Source organism: Dasypus novemcinctus, chromosome 16 (assembly GCF_030445035.2).
Source record: "Dasypus novemcinctus isolate mDasNov1 chromosome 16, mDasNov1.1.hap2, whole genome shotgun sequence".
In the NCBI taxonomy this organism is placed as follows: Eukaryota; Metazoa; Chordata; class Mammalia; order Cingulata; family Dasypodidae; genus Dasypus; species Dasypus novemcinctus.
The window spans coordinates 29,926,964-29,946,709 of NC_080688.1; the positions used below are offsets into that span (position 1 = coordinate 29,926,964).

General features: G+C 43.4%; 1 protein-coding gene across 1 annotated transcript; it reads left to right on the forward strand.

The window, feature by feature from the left end:
- The first annotated feature begins 2,365 nt into the window (after nucleotides 1-2,365).
- On the forward strand, nucleotides 2,366-10,422 carry ZBTB14 (zinc finger and BTB domain containing 14). The gene is made up of 3 exons (XM_058277438.2): nucleotides 2,366-2,820; nucleotides 5,248-5,331; nucleotides 6,449-10,422. Exons 2-3 carry the CDS (start codon nucleotides 5,329-5,331, stop codon nucleotides 7,793-7,795), a joined length of 1,350 nt encoding a protein of 449 aa, XP_058133421.1. The 5' UTR covers nucleotides 2,366-2,820; nucleotides 5,248-5,328; the 3' UTR covers nucleotides 7,796-10,422.
- The last annotated feature ends 9,324 nt before the right edge of the window (nucleotides 10,423-19,746 follow it).

Sequence of the window (19,746 nt, forward strand, 5' to 3'; positions counted from 1 at the left end):
AGCAGTGACTACTGGGCATGTTCCTCTCCTGCTGGCCCACACAAGCAAAGAGGGAGAGCAGGGCCTCTCAAAGCTTCTATCAGAGCTGGCCACTCTCGGCTGCCCCCATTCTTCCAGTCAGAGCTATAGGGCTGCAGGTCAACGACATGGAAAGTCAACGCCACACACTTGTGAAAGCCCCACGTGACCCTAACATTTCCAAATGCCCCTTAGGGGCTGTCCAGTAACTGCCCCCAGGCCCTAATCCCCCAGGCTCCACACATAGGCCCACACCCCATACCCCCTGCTCTCTACACCCCAGGGCCCCCAATCCTCAGAAGCTGGTTCCACCCTGGAGGCAGTGGGGTCATGCCATGGATGTCCCAGCACGCACTGAGTGTCCCCCAGCAGAGTCCAAGAACCCGGAGCCCATGTTGAATGATGGCCATTCCTGGCGGGAGATGGGCAGAACCTCCTTCACAGGCCTCAGGTCTGCATCCTGGAAGGCCCTAACCCAGTCAACCCTACAGTGAGCCCCTGTAATTCGCTCTCAGCCCAACTAAGCTCTAAATTGCCACTTGTCAGTGGGTATTTATTGAAGGCCTAGCTGAGCGCTGACCCTGGTAACACAGGCAAGGTGGTCAGTTTGGGTCAGGCCCTTCCTCCTTTGTACGGAATTGCCTCTTAGACTCATCCCCAGGACTTCCTGTGACCTAGCAAGGGACAGCCCTAATTAATTGATACAAAACCGAGAAGTCAGGAATCTGTCACTTGAGTAGTGCATACTAGCTCCCAGAACCCTTCTGAACTACTATGATTTCATCAGATATGTCCCGTTGACCTACCCATATGTGTATAGATTGTCTTTACATAGTAGGCAGATGATAAATATATGCAGAATGAGTGAAGAAATGCATCCAGTTAGGTGTTCTGGGAGGAGGGAGTCAAGCAGTGGCAGACAATGGACTATTGGGGCTTGGCAGTGTCCCCCACACAGTGTTTAGTAGAGAGACCGCAATCTTGCTCAGCAATATAACCCTAAGATATCAGTCCTATTATTTCCCCCTAATAAACACAAAACATAAGATGGAAGTATAATTTTAAGAGCTATGTAAACAAGAATAAAATAAGCAACTAAGGTTTAAGAATAAAATAAGGAACTAAAGCTTAGAAAAAAATGAACCCAATATTTGAACTGGGTATCTCTAACCCTAGGGCAGTCCTTCTATCCCAACTCATTCATTAGGCCTACTAACCATCTTGCTTTTGTGAGCATCAAAAGGATATGTATAAAAAGGACCTTGTGACACGTTACACAGGTGTCAATTAGCATTACAAAATCTGAGGCAGTATGGAATTTCCTTTAAGAAATTCACGCAGCCAATCATATCATTTCTTAAATGTTTATTCTGTACTTGGTACTTTGCAAGCATTATCTTATCTAATCTTCACACAGTCCCGTGGGGAAGGTCCTGCTGTAAACTCCAGATGTTTAATTCCGCGTGTATTTTTGCTAAACACTGTAAAAACAAGCAGGACCAGCCAACCTGAGCGTCTCTAAGGGGATGGCGAAATTGCTGCCCAGCATCCAGGATTTAGGTGAGCAGTACACACAGAGCAGGAGGGACTTCCCAGTTACCACGTCAGAGGGAACGCGACTTTGAGTGCACCGCAACGGAGCCATTACTTTGGCTGAACCGAGATGTGCCGAGAGATCAGAGCTCTCCCAGGAAGCTTTAAATGTAATCGACTTGCGGCTCAAGACTGCCAGAAGGAGCTACCGCCTCTGGCCCTCTGACATTTCCTTCAGTGTCCGCGTAACCGCGGGAGCGTGGACGCGAGCTCGGCTAGATCCAAGCTTCAGGGGAGCCCGCTTTCTCCAGGATGACTGGGGATGTCCCTTACCCTGCAAATGAAAGCTGCCACTTTTAATTTTTTTCCCTCCCAGTTCTTCCGTAAGCCTTTATAGAGCGCCTACCATTCCCCGGATAAAAATAATGACGCCGCAGCGACACCAGCCGAGATCGCCCGGCTGCGAGCGCGCGTCCAGGGGCCGCCCGTGCGCGCGGAGGCACCGGGCGCAAACAGCGCCCCAGGAGCCGCGGCGCGGCCTGGCGGCCGCAAGATCCAACCCCGCGCGCGCCCGGCCCGAGCCCCGGCGCGCGCGGAGGCGGCCCCCACGCACTTGCAGGGGAGCGCCGGCCCCCGCGTCCCCGGCGCTGGGCCTGGACTGATGCCGCGAATGCGCAGCCCGAGCCTTCGGCTGCAGGCGCGGGCAGAAGCCAGGAGCGGGGGCGGGCAGCGGGAGTTCACGGCGGGGCGGGGACGCGCAGCGGCGCTCGTGCCTTCTCTCGGTTCCGCCCCGCCCACCCCTTCTCCCGCGCGCGGGCTCCGCGCGCCCCAAGCCGCGCGCGTGCGCGCGCGTGCGCAGGCCAGGGCTCCGAGGGGGCGGCCCTTCGACTCCCTTGAAGGCGTCCGCAAAGGTCCCGGATTAACCCTTTCGCCGCTCGCCCGCGCAGAGGCACGATCGGGTTCCGTGCTTGCGCGAGCGGCGGCGCGCCTTCCCCCCAGCCCGCACCGCGCATGCACGGGAGGGGGGTGCCGGCGGGGGTGTTCGCGGCCGGCTAGGCAGTCTGTGCTCGTGCAAGAGGAGGGCTGCTACCACCAGAGACGTGCACGAACCCCCCCACCCCGCCCCCTCCCCAAACTCTAAAAAAAAAAAAAATCCAAAACACACTGCCAGCCCCCGTGCCCCCGCGCCCCGCGTCCATCCTGAGCCAGCCTGCGCGTGGTGAGCGCGGGGAACCCACGGGGAGTGTCTGTGGCTGTGCCAGGCTGCAGGTAAGCGCGGGCCGGGGTGCGGAGGGGCCGAGGACCGTCGGCGAGGCGGGCGGCAGCTGGCGCGGCGGGGCCCGGAGGACGCGCGTTCTCGCCGCGTTCTGGGGCACCAGCAGCTCCAGGACGTGCGAGCGGCCGCCGGCGGCGCGGGGCGAGCGAGGACGGCGTGGGTTGGGTGGGCCGGGGCGCACGGGGGCCGCGCGGCGGCGGGCTCGGGGAGCGGACTCCGGGAGCGGCCGGGCGGCCCCGGCGCGCGCTCTCGCCCAGCCTCGGCGGCGAGTTCATGGCCGCCCTGCTCGCACCGCCGCAGTGCGCCGCCGTGGGGGTGGGGACGGCCCCGAGCCCGGCGCGGCCCGCCGGGCGCCGCCCCTTGCAGCCGCGGGACCCTCTCGGCGCCGGGGGGAGGGGGCCGGGACCCCGCGCACGCACCCGGGCGGCGCCCGCTGAGCTCGGGGAGCCGTCCGGGCCGCGCGCCGCCTCCGCCCCCGGCCGCGGGAGGGCGGGGAAGGCCCGGCGCGAGCCGGCCGGGAGTGCGCGGGGCCGAGCTCGGGGCCGCGGCGGAGCGGGGCGCGGCGCTCGGCGGGGCTGCGAGGCCCGGCGCACGCTCGCTCGCCGTCGCCGCGGGCCCTTCTCTGGGTCTCGGTCCTGCGTCCCTCGCTCGCTCCGAGCCCTGGCGCTGCGGGACCCGGGGCCCCCAGCCGCGTCCTGACGCCCGATTGTGAAAAAGAAAGCGATCTCTTTCTCTCCCCGGCGGAGAAGCCGGGGGCTTTTGTTTTCCTAACAGCGACCTGCCCCATTCCCCAACGGCGCGCGCTGGAAACCTCCGAGCGGGGGCTGACTCGGTTTTGCAGGCGCCTTGGCTCATGCTTTTCGTCCCCGCTTCCTTCCCGCTGAGAAGTTGCGAGCTCTCCGCTGGGAAGTGGTTGCAGCCGCCATTGCCAGCCGTGGGCTGCCCGGGGCCGGGGAAGCCTCTGTGGCTGCAGCCGCTTGTGCAAGTTGAGCGGTTGCAGGTAAACCTGCTCCTTGCTCCGAAGCGGCAACCTAGAGAGACCCAGCGATATGGAGATAGCGCAGGAGGGGACAGTTTTATTTTGAAAGCGTCGTCGGGCTCCATCTTTCCCTCCACCTACACAGATACTGCCCACGGGGAGCATCCAGTTTGACTCACCTGAACTTAGCAATTGGAACATCTCAAAAGTAAAAATGCACCGATGGGCATAAAGTCTCTCCTTTCGGGTCCTTAGAGCTCTTGACAGGCAGAGGCGTGGTAAAGTACACTGGCCAAAAAAGGGAAAATTTATTTTTAAGCCTACTCATCTGTTGCCGTGGTTACTGAATGGCCACTGTTCTCCTAACTTAGTCCTCTGCACTTCCTATCCCACAAGCCTAAGGGAGAGTTACTGGTACAGTGGGAAGTGACAGAATTGAGAGATTTTCCCTCTAGGAGCGACTACAGGCCAGGGTGCACGTTAGGGAACCGGGAGGCAGAGGCACAGCATGTTAAAAAGTTGGAAGCGTCCTTGGGAGTAGTTTCGCCCAGCCCACAAGCTGCAGATGAGAAAACCCCTTGCTAGTCCAGACAGCCGCTTGATGTGTGCACTTTTCTGCAGAGGGAACTTGTTAGGATTTTCCGGATGTTGGTCTTTAGGCTGGAGTCTTGCACAGCTTTAGTAATCCCTCCAGTCACCTGCTGCCACCACACTAGACACCTTGTGTTTCATCACTGTTCATAGATGAAACTTAAGTTTTTCAGGTCTGCAGGTTGGAGTCCTTGTGGTGAGAGTTGAGACTCAAAAAGCTAAAAGATCATTGAGTTCCGTTGAAAGGGGCAAAACGCCTGCATTTCAGGAAGGCAAGCTTAGACAGCAGGATAGTGTGATATGTCTACGTCACACAGACTGGAGGGGGACGCCAACTGCTCTTCCCTCTCCTTCCAGGTTAACTGATGGATTTGTGTGCTTCCATAGCTTTCTCTGTATTTACAAAATATATGCTTACAGACACCTAGAAAAATACGTAGAAGGCTACCTACCACCAGTAAATGGTGGGGACTATGTACACTTATTGGCATGTCTTAATCTGTATAGCTCTCCACATCTTTACAGATAGAGACACCAGCTTTGTTCATGAGAAGAAATTCCTTAGTGGTTCTGGGGCCCAACCTTCTGATTCCCAGCTCACAACCCCTCCGTGCCTCAGGTATTACAACCCTTCCCTGTTCTAGTTCATATCTACTCAGGGCTGGACCTGATGCTGCCAGCTGCTCTCCTCTCAGCTCCTGCTCCCACCCTGAAAATGGGTATATGAATAAGTGGCAGGACAAGAAAGGAAAGATTATTTTTAAAAAAGCAATTCTTGAAAACATTCTTGGTCTAGAATCTGGAATAGAAGAAGATCCCATCTCATGCTTTTTGTCCTTTCCTCTTGCAGGTCTGGCGTGCCCCTGATCAGAGTTATTCTGATCTGAAGACTTCGGTGTTTAAAGCATTAAGATAATAGCCTGAGTTGTTCATGGTAACTATCACTTTGGGTATTAAACCTTGAGAGTGCAATCTGGTGTTTGTTTTCAAATATATATGTCTCAGTTCTGGTTTTGCATTAGCAGTTCTGTTTCTTTGAGGAAAATGTGTACTTTCCTCATTTTCATACTTTGTTGAATAAAGGGAAAGGAATGTTTTTGAAAATAAAACACAGATCTCACTATTTTTAAAAGATCACTTCTTTAGTATGGTGACAGGCATTTCATTCCAGTTACAAATTTTTTTACCTTATGAAATACTTGGAGCACTTGTCAAGTACATCCAGCTTGACAGCACCTTTATCTGGGTGGCAGGTACATTGGCATTCAGGAAGAACACAGCCCTTCTTCACTGCCTTCTCAGAAGTCTTCAGGTCCTTGCAGGGTCATATTAAACCTTAGCCCGCTCCTTCAGAAGTGACCCAAAACTGGTGTGGAAAAACCAGAAAGCAACACTGAATGGAATATTTTGGCCAAAATGTCCCTTTCTAGTTCTGCCACAGTGATTTGTCTCCTCTACCAAGGAAGTGAAACAATAAGCCATCTCAGTTCTTTTATTGACTCTTCCTCCAATTATAGCAGTAGATTAGACCCAGCAGACCAGATGAGTTGGGTTATTTATCATCATTGCTTCCAGTTGTCAGGAGACAAGGGTTATGGAGCTGGGTTGCCTGGTTTCAAGTCCCAGCTCTTCCACTAAATAAGTATAGAATATTGGGCAAGCTCCTAATCTCATCTATAAAGTGGGGGTGGTAATACCTACCTCATAGAGTTATTTGGACCTTAAATTAGTTAAGACATATATAGTCCATAGAATAATGCCTGGCATGTATTGTGTGCTAAGTAAAAGTTGCTGCTATTATTATTATTACAATTAGGCAAATTATTATTACAATTAGGCAAATAGTAAACTTAAGATAAATGGAAGTTACTATGGAAATGCATTATTGGGGCTAGTCTTTTCTACTCCTTACATAAACCAGCCTTTTAACATTGACTCTCTGAAGTCTTTAGATACCAAAAATCCATTAGAAAATGAAAACCTAGCTGTATTTCTGTATAAGCAAGTATTATTCATAATTACCAAACTCTCTTTTCTAAAAATTTTCATAGGAGTTTTTCATCAGTATGTCTGAAACCATTAAGTATAATGACGATGATCATAAAACTCTGTTTCTGAAAACGCTAAATGAACAACGCCTGGAGGGAGAATTTTGCGATATTGCTATTGTGGTTGAAGATGTGAAATTCAGAGCACACAGATGTGTCCTTGCCGCCTGCAGCACCTACTTTAAAAAGCTCTTCAAGAAGCTTGAAGTTGATAGCTCCTCAGTAATAGAAATAGATTTTCTCCGTTCCGATATATTTGAAGAGGTCTTGAACTACATGTACACAGCGAAGATTTCTGTGAAAAAAGAAGATGTTAACCTCATGATGTCATCAGGTCAGATTCTTGGCATCCGATTTTTGGATAAACTGTGTTCTCAAAAGCGTGATGTATCTAGTCCTGATGAAAACAACGGCCAATCAAAAAGTAAGTATTGCCTGAAAATAAACCGTCCCATCGGGGACGCTGCTGACACTCAGGACGATGACGTGGAAGAAATCGGGGATCAAGACGACAGCCCTTCCGACGATACGGTAGAGGGCACCCCCCCAAGTCAGGAGGACGGCAAGTCGCCTACGACCACACTCAGGGTTCAGGAGGCGATTTTGAAAGAGCTGGGGAGTGAGGAAGTCAGGAAAGTGAATTGCTACGGCCAGGAAGTAGAATCCATGGAGACCCCAGAATCCAAAGATTTGGGGTCTCAGACCCCTCAAGCCTTAACATTTAATGACGGGATGAGCGAAGTGAAAGACGAACAGACGCCAGGCTGGACGACGGCCACCAGCGACATGAAGTTTGAGTACTTACTCTACGGCCACCACCGGGAGCAAATCGCCTGCCAGGCCTGCGGTAAGACGTTTTCGGACGAGGGCAGGCTGAGGAAGCACGAGAAGCTGCACACGGCGGACCGGCCGTTTGTTTGTGAAATGTGTACAAAAGGCTTCACCACGCAGGCCCACCTGAAAGAGCACCTCAAAATCCACACGGGATATAAGCCCTACAGTTGTGAGGTGTGTGGGAAATCATTTATCCGCGCCCCGGACCTGAAGAAGCACGAGAGGGTGCACAGTAACGAGAGACCCTTCGCGTGCCACATGTGCGACAAGGCCTTCAAGCACAAGTCCCACCTCAAAGACCACGAGAGACGACACAGGGGGGAGAAGCCTTTTGTGTGTGGCTCCTGCACCAAGGCCTTTGCCAAAGCGTCAGATCTAAAAAGGCATGAGAACAATATGCACAGTGAAAGGAAGCAGGTGACCCCCAGTGCCATGCAGAGTGAGACAGAGCAGTTGCAGGCAGCCGCCATGGCCGCCGAGGCCGAGCAGCAGCTGGAAACCATAGCCTGTAGCTAAGGTTTGGGCTGGGAACAGCGGAGAATGAGGTGCATGGGGGACGTTGGACCCAGGGAAGGCAGCCAGTCGCTGTATTTTTTTGTGGAAACTCATGGAACATTGTGCCCGTGGGACTCGAGATCGTGCTTGGTTAGGTATTTTTAAAACTTTTCAAGGAAATACGTTCCTAGGTTGGGACCAAACCGTTTCACTGCCCTATCTGGGATCTAGTGTTAACGTTGCCAGGAAGGGGTTTTTGTTTTGTTTTCTTTGGGTTTGGTTGCTTTTTTAAAAAACTTAATTTTAATTTGAAAATTCCCTTGTCCAGTTTAGGAGTGAGGGACTTGTATTCCATTTTTAATACTCTCCACTTACCCCTCTGGTGAGTGCATTGTACAGAGTGATAATGGAGTAAATTGATTTCCTAATCATCACACATATGTCACTTGTGGTCAAAACAGCGGGTTTAATAACTTCGTAAAGATAACTTCAGATAGACGCAGAAAATATTGGTGGGCGGTTGACCGAGAACCCTGAGTAGATATGAAAACCAGTTCTGAACATGCAGCTAGGTATTAAATTTATATTTGGTTTGTTAATTTTGTATCACTCTTTTTCACTATTTGTATTGAGGACAACTGATGGTTGCTTTGCTGAAGTTTTGCTTCATCCATTTTGACCTACCCCGAAAGATGTAGTCTCACGTGTCCCACAGACTAAGCAAACCCCTGGGATATGGGGTGGCCTTGAGGCCGAGTTCTTGTATACCTTTTATTTTTGGGCATTGCCACTTCTGCAACAGAATGAGGTTTGTGGAGTGGAGAAGTGCTGAGAGGACTAGCAAAGGGCAAAGAAGAACCTGGCTCTTAGAGATAAGGTGTTCACATTTGCAACAATTCCAATATTTTATTGATCAAAATAATTCTAAATTGATTTCGAAATGGCATTTTGATTTAGGATTAGAATTAGGACAAGAACAGGTGTATGTCTTCAAATACATTGGTCTAATTTAACAAAAAGCCAAGTTTTGGGCTCTGCAGCACATGATTTATCCTGAAAGATGATGCATACACCTAATTAAATTACTAAATTTAAGATCTTTAAAGTGTGTAAATAGTATAGAATTGTTGGTCATATGTATTTCATGTAAAAGTAGGCAGCTGCACTTTTTTTTTGCACCTTGGATTCAAATAATTTTCAACAGCAACAAACATCAGACTGTTTTAACCAGTATTAAAGATTGTCAGACCAAATGTTTACGTTTTTGAAGTATCTTTTATCACTGGTTACAATTTTAAATAGAAGTTGATTGCCTTTTCATAGCCGTAAATCAGAATGATAAATTCTGTTCCAATTCTGGTGTACAAAATGTTTTTTTAACCATTTCTTGAGGAATATATTGAAATGCCAACAATAGTTTGAATTTTGTTCTCTAATAAAGTATTAAAATCCATTATTTTAGAATATGTACAATTTTAGAAAAACGTCAATTTTCAATTCATTTTCTGTTCCTGGGATATATATTTTTTAGAGATACATTAAAGTAATTTGACTTTATAGTTTGTTTGTATTAACACCTGTAATTACTATTGTAGGAGAAATTTTGTTTTTAAATTGGTGTATATGTTATGCCCAAGGATGTAGAATGAAGATACTACCTTTAAAAAAATTATTTATTGGTAAAATGTTTAATTTAGTTTAAAATTAATTTAATTTCTTTTCTCAAAAATTGTTTATTCTGTATGAAAAGTAGTCCAGTCACTGTGTTTATATGCTGTTAGTAGAAGGGGAACTGACTGCAGTTCCTAGGCTGATTTAACCAAAGCAAGGGAAAAATAATTTAACATCATGTCAGTAGCTACTTTAACAAACCATTTTTTGGGCCTTTGTTTTTGTACATAAAAGGAAATATACTTATATCATTCCTGTTTTCATTTTTTCATAGCAACCTTTCACACATCTAGGTTTCTACCAAAATCTGTTTTTTATACTATCATCATTATGGTTTTTATAAATGGTTCCAAGGTAAGCGTGCGATATTACCTTAATTAAAGCCACATCTTTTCAGTGGTATTCCTAAAAAAGAAAGCTTAATTTCCAGCACTTTGACTTAACGAGTGTTCATTATTTGGCCTGTTTGTGCTTACTGTCTCCCACCTCTGCTGGGTTCACATGTGTGTTAGGGTGCCTGTCTTTGCTTTCGGGATGGCAGCAAAGTGATAACATGGGTCCTAGATAGGAAGACTCACTCCCACCCCAGCTGTCTTCTTAATTCCCTGAATGCTGACGCTCAGGTTAGATTCTTCAGGGGTGCCTCCAACACCATGGGCAGTTAATTCTGAAATGTTCTTATCCTGAATCTACAGTGTGAGATGAAACGAAGTGGAAATGTGACTACTTCTTCCCTAGTTACAAATCATCTACTTTTTTCCATTTGTACACTGGACATTTTCCAAGTGTCCACACGCTTGATGTTGTTGACTTGCCCTGTATTGGAATTGACTGAGGGAGGGAATTTTAGGAAGCCTAAAGTTCAGATAATTTGCTTGCCTATTAATTTGGTCACTAATTTAGGATTCCTGGAGATGGCTGAGGACACCATCAAGTGAGCCTGATGCAGAAATTCCTATGTATTTGTAAAAGAAAAAGATTGGGATGGGGGAGAATGGTGGAAATTTATGTAGTTTCCAATTTAACAGGTTATGTTGTGTAAGGTTATCTGTAACTCAGTCATTTGGAAGCTGGAATTTATTTTCCTGTAGCAATGCTATGAACAGTGATTAATTTGTGTAAGTATAAGGGAACTAGACTACAATAAAGCTAAGGATCTTGAATCTGAGTTTAGTAGTCAGGGAACTGTGGCTCCCAGATAAAAGAATGGAGAGCTCTTTCACTTCTGTCTGTTTACACTTAACATATACCCCCTTTGTCCATTGCTACTACCACCCTCCCCCCCTCTCCAAAAAAAAAGAAAAAGTAATCAAAACCACTTTGACAGGGAACTCACTACCTTCAGTATGGTGCATTTCATCTTGAGACATCTCTAACTGCTGCATTGTTCTTTGAAGTAGGTCTCCATTTTCACATACCCTCTCTTAATTAGGAACTTTCTCCCCCTTGAAACTATTCCAAATGAGAATTCATCTATTCAATAAATTCAGATGTGTAAAGCTTGTATGTCATTTTTTCAACTTGTACTGGGCCTCGTGTGCCAGGCCCTGAACTTGAGTCTTTAGCCTGATACCCAGCACTTATTTGGTGCTCCATAAATGTTTCCTTCTTCCTGAAGTAGAGAAAACAGAAGTGAAATTGAAGTTCTGTTTGACATCTGTGAGTACAATCATTAGTTCCAAGCTGTAGACCTAACCCTCATTTTTCCTTCTTAACTGAAAAGATCTTCAGAAACTGATACCTTGGCATTTCTGTAAGTTTCGACCTGCTTGGGGCTTTGTTCTTATAAACTGGTATATTCATCTTATACTTAGTTATTTTTTTTGCTATTATATTTATAATGTGTTTTTTTTTAAGATACTTAGATTACATAAAAAATACGGGGGATTCCCATATGCCCCGCTTCCTACCCCTTGCACATTTTCCCACATTAACATCCTTCATTAGTGTACATTTGTCAAAATTAATGAACACATTTTGGAGCATTGCCACCAAGTGTTGATCATAGTTTACACTGTAGATTGCACTCTCTTCCGCACAATTTTGTAAGTTACAATGAGATACATAATGGCCTGTATCTCACTGCATTGTCATTCAGGACAATTTCCAAGTCCTGAAAATGCCTCCATATCATACCTATTTTTCCCTCTCCCTCCCCTCAGAACCTCCAGTGGCCACTGTCTCCATATCAATAGTAACACTTTTTCTATTGCTAGAATCACAATAAGTCTACTCTAGTCCATAGTTCATTCCCCAATCCTGAGGATTCTGGGATGGTGATGCCCTCTGCACCTCTTTTGAGAGGGAGCTTAGATCCCACGGGGCAGGACGGAAGGGACTATCTTGCTTGCCGTTGTAGACTCTGTTCCTTGAGATGGTTGTTGCCCATTTCTTTGGTTTTGTAGCCTCCCATCGTTTGTACATGTTTCTAAGTAGGTCACTGGAGTGTAGTCAGTGGTAAACACTGGCTTCTGTGAGTGGTTCCTTGTTTTCCTTTGGGAATCTGTCAGGGCAGAGTCAGAATTGGAATTTTGAGAGCTGGCTCTTCTTTGAGTCTCATGCCATGAAATCATGCACTTAAAAAGTTTTTCAATATTATGATTTGCCAAAATTGGGGTGTGTTTCAGAATATATCCCTTTCTGGTTTGTATGAATTCAAGGATGATCTGTTGCTTTCTTCTGCCAAGGGCTTAGACTACTTTCCAAGAATTCTGATTTTCATTTTCATTCCAGAATCACAGTTTATTAATCACATTCTTCATTGGAGGATATTTCCATTAATCTAACATAAAAGCATCTTCTGTAGAGTAAAATTAAAGTGTATCAGTCAAAATACACTGAATGAATGTCTTGTATTTTCCAGTCATTGGACGAGATACTGGGGGTGCACAGTGAACAAGACTGGGCCGTTCCTGCCCTTATCTTCTAGAATGCAGCTGAATGATGAACTTTCCAGATTTTACAAAAATTTACAAAGGTTCACAAATGATTTAGTGAAGATGTGCAAAATGCTTTTAAAAAAAAAATCTGTAGTGTGCATTTAATCCATTCATGGAACATACTTTAAAAAACAAGTCAGGGGGAGCAGATGTAGCTTAAGTGGCTGAGTGCCTGCTTCCCATGTACAAGGTCCTAGTTTTGATTCCTGGTATCTCCTAAAAACAAAACAAATGAAAAAAACAACTCTCATTGGGGAGCAAATGTAGCTCACTGGTTGAGCACCTGCTTCCCATGTATGAGGTACTGGATTCAATCTCCGGTATTTCCTGAAAAAAATAAGTAGAGTTTTTAATAGCCATGAGATTTAGTGGTACCAAAATATACCCTTTCAAGTGACTTTTTGAATGCATACTGAGAAAATATACTTATTAAATATTACCATTTCCTAGAACTATTCCCATTTTTCTCTCACCGATACAGAATTTTCAAAAGAGTAATGGTAGTGTGGGACCAAGGTACTGTATTTCCTGAAAAGAATGGACTCTGGTATCAAGAAACAGTACTAATATTGAAAAAATTAGCAGAGTAAAAGGAAGATAATCTGAGTTTGCAGCAGATTTGAGTAAGGAGATTAATAAATCAGAAGGTTTTAAGAAAAAACACCATGAAAAAATGTTATGCCTAGCAGTGGCTCAGAAATGACAGGGGTCACAGTAGGTCTTCCATAGTGTCCCCCAGCTGTTAAGCATGACACTGTATAGGTTAGGATAACAAGTAAGCTAGTGAAACTCTGAAGGAAAAAAAAATACTCTTGGTTTTAGATCATCTGAGGCTGCCTGTCATTTCAAAGGAATTCTGCAAAAGCAGTCTGCTCTGAAGCCCTCATTCATCTGTCTTTTTACTTTCACTTCTTTCTCACTTTGAACTTCAATCACTGATATATGCTGCATATTTACCAGGTCTCAGACACTGTATACAAAATCTCTTTGTGTACTTTATGACAACCCTGTGAGGCAGGCACTATTACGGATGAAGACACTGAGATTCAAGGAAGTTAAATATCTGTCCAGTGTCGAGTACTATCGGAGCCAGGGTGGAAGAGCAGGTCCATCGCCCCCAGAGGCTGTGTGCCCTTACAAGGTGCACACTCGAGCAAAGGAGCAGCTGTAGCCTGGCACACACCCTTACTGGTTCCAGTCGGCTCTTAGGGAGATGGCGCTGGAGAGGAAAGAGAGGCAGCTGCTCAGGCAGATGTTTCCATGATCAATTGGTCCTGCTATTTTGATTTCTCCCAGACATCTCCCATGCAAGGGACCAGACAGATACAAAAGCAACATTGTATTTACCCATCAGGTCTAGAGGCTGCCTCAAAGCAACGTGGAGAACTGCAGATACAAAGTCGGGGATGATTGCAATGAAGCACAAAGCTACCAGCCAGCTCTCCTCACTTGCCGCGTGATGCCAGTGAGCCAGGGAAGCACCCAAAAACCAAAGCCCATTAGTTTAGTACCAAAATTAACTTATGTAAAGACGGTTATCTGTGTTTAGATCTCTTTCCTTCTCCCCTCTCCCTGTTTGTCATTCTCCATCCCTCTCCCTTCTCTGAAAAGTATTAGAAAACGTGGTTTCAGGTTATTTCTCCACTGTTCTCTAACTATCTCAAGACCTTGGGCTCCATTTTGTCATCCAAAAGTGCAAGTGATAATCCCTGACCAGTTCACACCATTCTAGTTTATTATCCCCAAAGATGACTCTTTTTTCCCCCCTTAAGTAATAGATAAAAATTTAGCTTTGAATGGTTTCAAATATAATTGTTGAAACTTTTTCTGACTTCAAAGAGGATGACTGGTAAAAATGGTTAGATATTTAACCTTTGGGGAGGAAACTTATACTTCATTCTTAGGCTGTTCACATTTAATTAAATAAATGGTATGAGTGCTGTTTCTCCTAAATCTTGTAGTACTTTGACCATTCTGTTGTTCCTGCAACCTTCCAGGAATTCTTTAGCCAAAAAAAAAAAAAAAAAAAAAAGGAAATATTAACCAGATTAGAAGCCTATTAGATCAGTGTTTGTGTAAACAAGATTACATTTAATTGTCCAGACACCCTGGAATAAATGTGGTGTTGAGAAAAGGGAATTTAAAAAGGTAGAGGTGACTTGATTTAGGTGCTGTGAAAGTGATTATTCTGTTCCCAAACTCACTTCTGTGATTATGAGATGGCAAGTTTTCTTATTAAGTGATATGTTAATGTGCAGCAGGCAATATTAACTTTGGTGATAAGGTAGAACTACACTGTATGTTTATTAATGTAATATCTGACTTTTGCAGAGTGCTTTACAGTTACATTATTTAATTACACTATTTTAAGGTAGGTATTATTACTCTATCATTTTACAGACAAGAAAAAAAAAATAGGTTCAATCTAAGTTCTTTGATTCTGAAAAGTGCAGGTACTCTAATCCCTGATTTACAAGTAGCCCAAGATGGAATAATTAAGGATGTATAGGGTTTTTTCACTTAGTAAAGTTTTGGCTTTTTCCAAAACTTCCTAATATTTAAAAAAAAATAAGATTTAAAAGATTGGATTTAAAATCCATGAATTCCTAAGGGTTGTTGGTTTTTATTTTCACTATATGTAATATTGGTTATTCTCCAGTATCCATTCTACCCATTTTTTTATAGTAGATGAATTTTCAGCTGGCCACTGTACTTCTGAGTATAACATTTCTAGACGTAGTTGTTTTTGCTTTTTCCCTACTGAAAATATTTGTATCAGGTCAGTACAGTGATTTTAAATGTGAGCTCTGGATTTAGACTGGATTTAGATTGCCTCGGTTTGAATTCTAGTTCCATTACTAACTTGAAGGACCTTGGGCAAGTTACTAAACTTCTCTAGATGTCAGTTTTCTCATCTGTAAAATGGGATAATAAAAATGTGAGAATTAAGTTCGATAATCTATGGAAACTTCTTACACATGGAAAACATTAATTTTATTATTGTCTATCAATAAATGGAAAGATGGTATAATTGGATTTCCATCTCTTTTCGGCCATTCACTTGCTGTATGAACTTTGAGCAAACTGATTTGATCTTCCTGAGTCATTTCCTCATTTTAAAGGAGGGGCTTGTAGTCATTTCAGGATTCAAGTCTATTCTGTAATTATATAATCATATAATATTATATACAATGTAATTAGTTGAAATAACACCCTTTTTAAATGTGATTACTTGAAACTTACCTGCCTTCTAACTTCAAATGGGCACAAAAGGCGAGATCACCAGTTGCAGGTTCCTCTTCAACACCTAGGAAGGATAAGAGAGGGATGTTGAGAGGACTGTGATCACCTCTCCAGCCGTGCCACTGTTCAAAATGAAGGGAGTGTGCCTAATTTCATGCACACGGTCTCAACTCTTAGCAGAATAATCCAAACTTCGTGTGTTGTAATCCAAGTAAACCTGGGCTTTTCTGCTCCTATTTTGAGGGCAGTTTCGGCCTTTGGAGGTGCATCCAAAAGAAATACAGATCTTACCCCCAAAAAAGCATCAAAAAATAAGGTAGATCTTCACTAAGGTGTTCTTCAAGAAATGTTAACCAGAAAGTAGATCACACAGCAGCACTTCTTAAAATTTCTTTCTCCCTTTTCAAAGTCCTGTTTCTTTTAGCAGCTTTTCATTTTCTCTTCCTTTCTCTTTTAAAAGTCCTCTTCAATCCCCCTCCCCATGTTTCCACTTCCTCCTCTTCCTACCTTTTCTTCTATCACCCATTTGCATATAAAGCAATTGTATCTATTGTCCGAATCTGCCATTTGCTCTACTACCCCTCTTTGGAAATTCATTTAATAAAGGCCTGATTACTTGCAGAGCAAGTAGAAGGAAGGAGGCACTACATAAAGTCATATAACTTATTTAATCTCCGACATATTCCATGTTCTGGTCTTCCTCTAAACCAACTCCTGTTCACCCCCACACACACACACTCAAAAAAGAAAAGGAAAACTACTACTGCTTTATACTTTACGTTGTTATTGCAGGTCACATTCCTTTACATCAAAATAAAAAAGAACCTTGGGGTTGTGTTTTGCTTTTATTTTATTTATTTGTTTTATTTATTTATTTATTTATTTATTTATTTATTTATTTATTTATTTATTTATTTTGAGGTATTTGGGGATTGAATCCAGGATCTCGTACATGGGAAGCCAGTGCTCGACCACTGAGCTATATCTGCTACTCTTGTTTTGCTCTTAAATAGGATAATATACCTTACTATATTGTAGAAATATAGAGAAACCCTTTGGAAAAAGTGCTAAGTGGAATAAATTTAATAATCTTTACCTGCAAAGAAATAATTATAGTTCTTAGGAACTGGAGACCAGCCTCTTAAATGGGACAGATTAAGGCATCTTCTGTTTCTACACACACAAAAAAGAATATAATTCCAAAACCTACCTAGTGTTGAGGAAGAATATTGAGGTACACTCTTTGTCACTTCCTCCAGTGACTAAATTATTCATTTATGATAATTTAAAATTTTTATCAAAATTATACACATACATGGCTCCACAAGGCTTATTACTAAAATCAGAAGTTCCTGTCCAGCTCTCATTTTCTTGAGTCAATCACCATCAGCTATTTTAGCTGCTAAATTTGATATTATCCTCCATATCATTTTTTTAAAGATTTATTTATTTCTCCACACACCCCCTCCATGTCTCTGAGTAAAATCTTACATTGTTTTTTCTCAATTGTTTCAGGATTAGGCATTATTTATGGGCTTCTTCCTGTGGAGATTTCTTCCTCACATCTATAGATACACACACACCTGTGTTCCCAATACAGTTATATTGTAATTGTGCTTAAATCAGACTTCATTATATATGTTATTATGATTATTTATATGCCATTTCAGCTGAGCCACCTAGTATACTATGATTTATTTTCCTTACTTGCAAATATGTTTCCCTGCAGCTAATGACTGGTATTTTGTTTTAATTTTCTATGTGTATACCATTAATTCCACACTAACCTGTCTGCCAGTTATATAAATCTGTCATTATGTTCAGCAGCAACAGGTTATTTATTTATTTACTGCATCTTTTTAAAGAACTCTCAAGACCATGCTGGTGCACTGTAATTCTGACTTTCCCTTCATCATTATTCTAAAACGTCCTTGATTTAGATTCATGTTTCCTGGATTCCATGTTGTCCCTCATTGGTGGAGATGTTCTCAATCTGAGGAGTGAATGGGTGGTGATTTTTATTTTTATTTTTTTGAGATTCATTTTGCCTTCACACTTAATCGATGGTTTGAATGGCCATAGAATTCTAGATTGGAAGTAATGCCAGGAAGTGAGTAGTTTCATGTTGCTGCATGGCTTGGACTTTCTGAGCAAACTGTAAAGGCATCTGGGTTGAAAGACTAGTGTTGGAAGCTAAAGGGCAATTGAACAGCCAAAAACCTCCCAGAGATTTAGAGTCTCATCTCCTTGTGTACTTATATTTCAAAGGGGGATGAACCACCAGAGCCCAGTACTTGTCATTTACATCCCAGAGGATAGCTAATGAATAGGGAGCAAAGTTTTCTCTACTTCTTCCAGAAGGGGAGGACAGCGTGTGGTTTAATGAACTCCCAGATTCATATAAGAAGGCATCTGATTCTCATCCATCACCTGTAGGGTATTGGGATAGGTAAGGGTGCAGTTATAGCTGTAAGTAAGTAATAGTAACTCTACTCTCTGTTCCAGAAACCTCATGTCAAAAATACATCATCTGCTCGTCACCCTGAACAAGATGGCTTAGTGAGATGCTTCAGGGTTCTGTCTTCCCATGGAAGGTTTGAACAATCAGTAAGAGCTGGCAGCAACATCTTTTCAGGGCTCCAATAAATAGTTAAAGGACTGCAGTCACAGGGCAAGTGCCAAATCAAGGAAATGGCTTCTTAAAAGTGGTAGGATCTCTTGGCGCCCATTCCCCATCACTTTAACATGTAAGAGTTCACTTTAGGCTCCTTGGTTTTTATATGTCTCCTACCCTTTCTTAAGCTTGGTCTGGTGTCCTACAATCCAGAGACTTCCTATTTACCCTCTCAGGTGGATATAGTTTTAAAAAATCTCTTTACTGACAGCAAATAGCAGTTTGGGGTAAGTTGATAATTGTGCTCATCTGACCCAGCATTATGTATGTCCAGAAGTTTTGGGAACCATTTGAATACGAAATTTCTCAAGGAATTTATAGGCAAATCTTAAATTAGTATTTGGCAGGAATGTATCCGGGCATAAAGGTTGTAGACTGTAGGCTCAGGTATTAAATCTGAAGTTTTAATATGTGTTCTTAATCTGGAATACCATGAGAAGATTCAACTTCTGCCCTTTGGTTGTAAATCTTTAATTCATGACGTTTGGAAAGAAATTAGTAGGCAATTCTTTCACTGACAGGACCTTACCATAATTTATTTATTCAAGTCTTTAGTATTACTCTTTTTGTATGTTTAATTTTTTGTGTGACTACAGCACACCATGTAGCCAAATCTTTGTGCACAGTATACCTCCTTGGGATAGATCTTAAGAAATAGACTTGCTGAATCAAAATACATGGAAAATCATAATGCTTTGTCACAAACTGAAGGTTGCTATCATCTATACTTCTACCAGTTGTGTATTGAAATTCCTCTTTTTTTTTTTTTAACGATTTATTTATTTATTTCTCTCCCCTTCCCCACCCCTGTTGTAAACAATGATTACTTCCTAGATTTTTAGGTTTCTTTTTGGCCAAAGTTTTTTATTTGTTTCACCTATACTTCATTTGACAATTTAGCCATTAACTTTATTAAGTAATCCAATGGATTGTGTGTGTGTGTGTGTGGAGTTACCAGGGATTGAATCCAGGACATTGCACATGAGAAATAGGCACTCAACCACTGAGCTACATCTGTTCCCCAGTGAGAGTGGGTTTTTTCATTTGTTTGTTTGTTTTTAGGAGGTACCAGGAATCAAACCTGGGACCTCATACATGGGAAGCAGGCACTCAACCACTTGAGCTACATCTGCTCCCCTGATTTCTTAATAGAAGCAACCCTTCTCTTACTTTTCACAATTATTTATCAGTTTGTGAAATATTTAATTGAATGTCATATTAAAAAGTACAACTGGCATAAACAAGTCTGGGGTGTGGGTTGGGACTAACACAACAAACCCTTGTTGAACATACAGCTAAACTGATGGAGGCAGAAATATGTGGATTTTCTAGAAAGTAGCCTACTGGCCATGGGCCTACAGGAGGTTATACGGCTAAGACGAGTTATGTAGAGTGCCATTTATCACGTGCATATTGTGAAGGAATGATTTAGTTCAGTGAAGCAA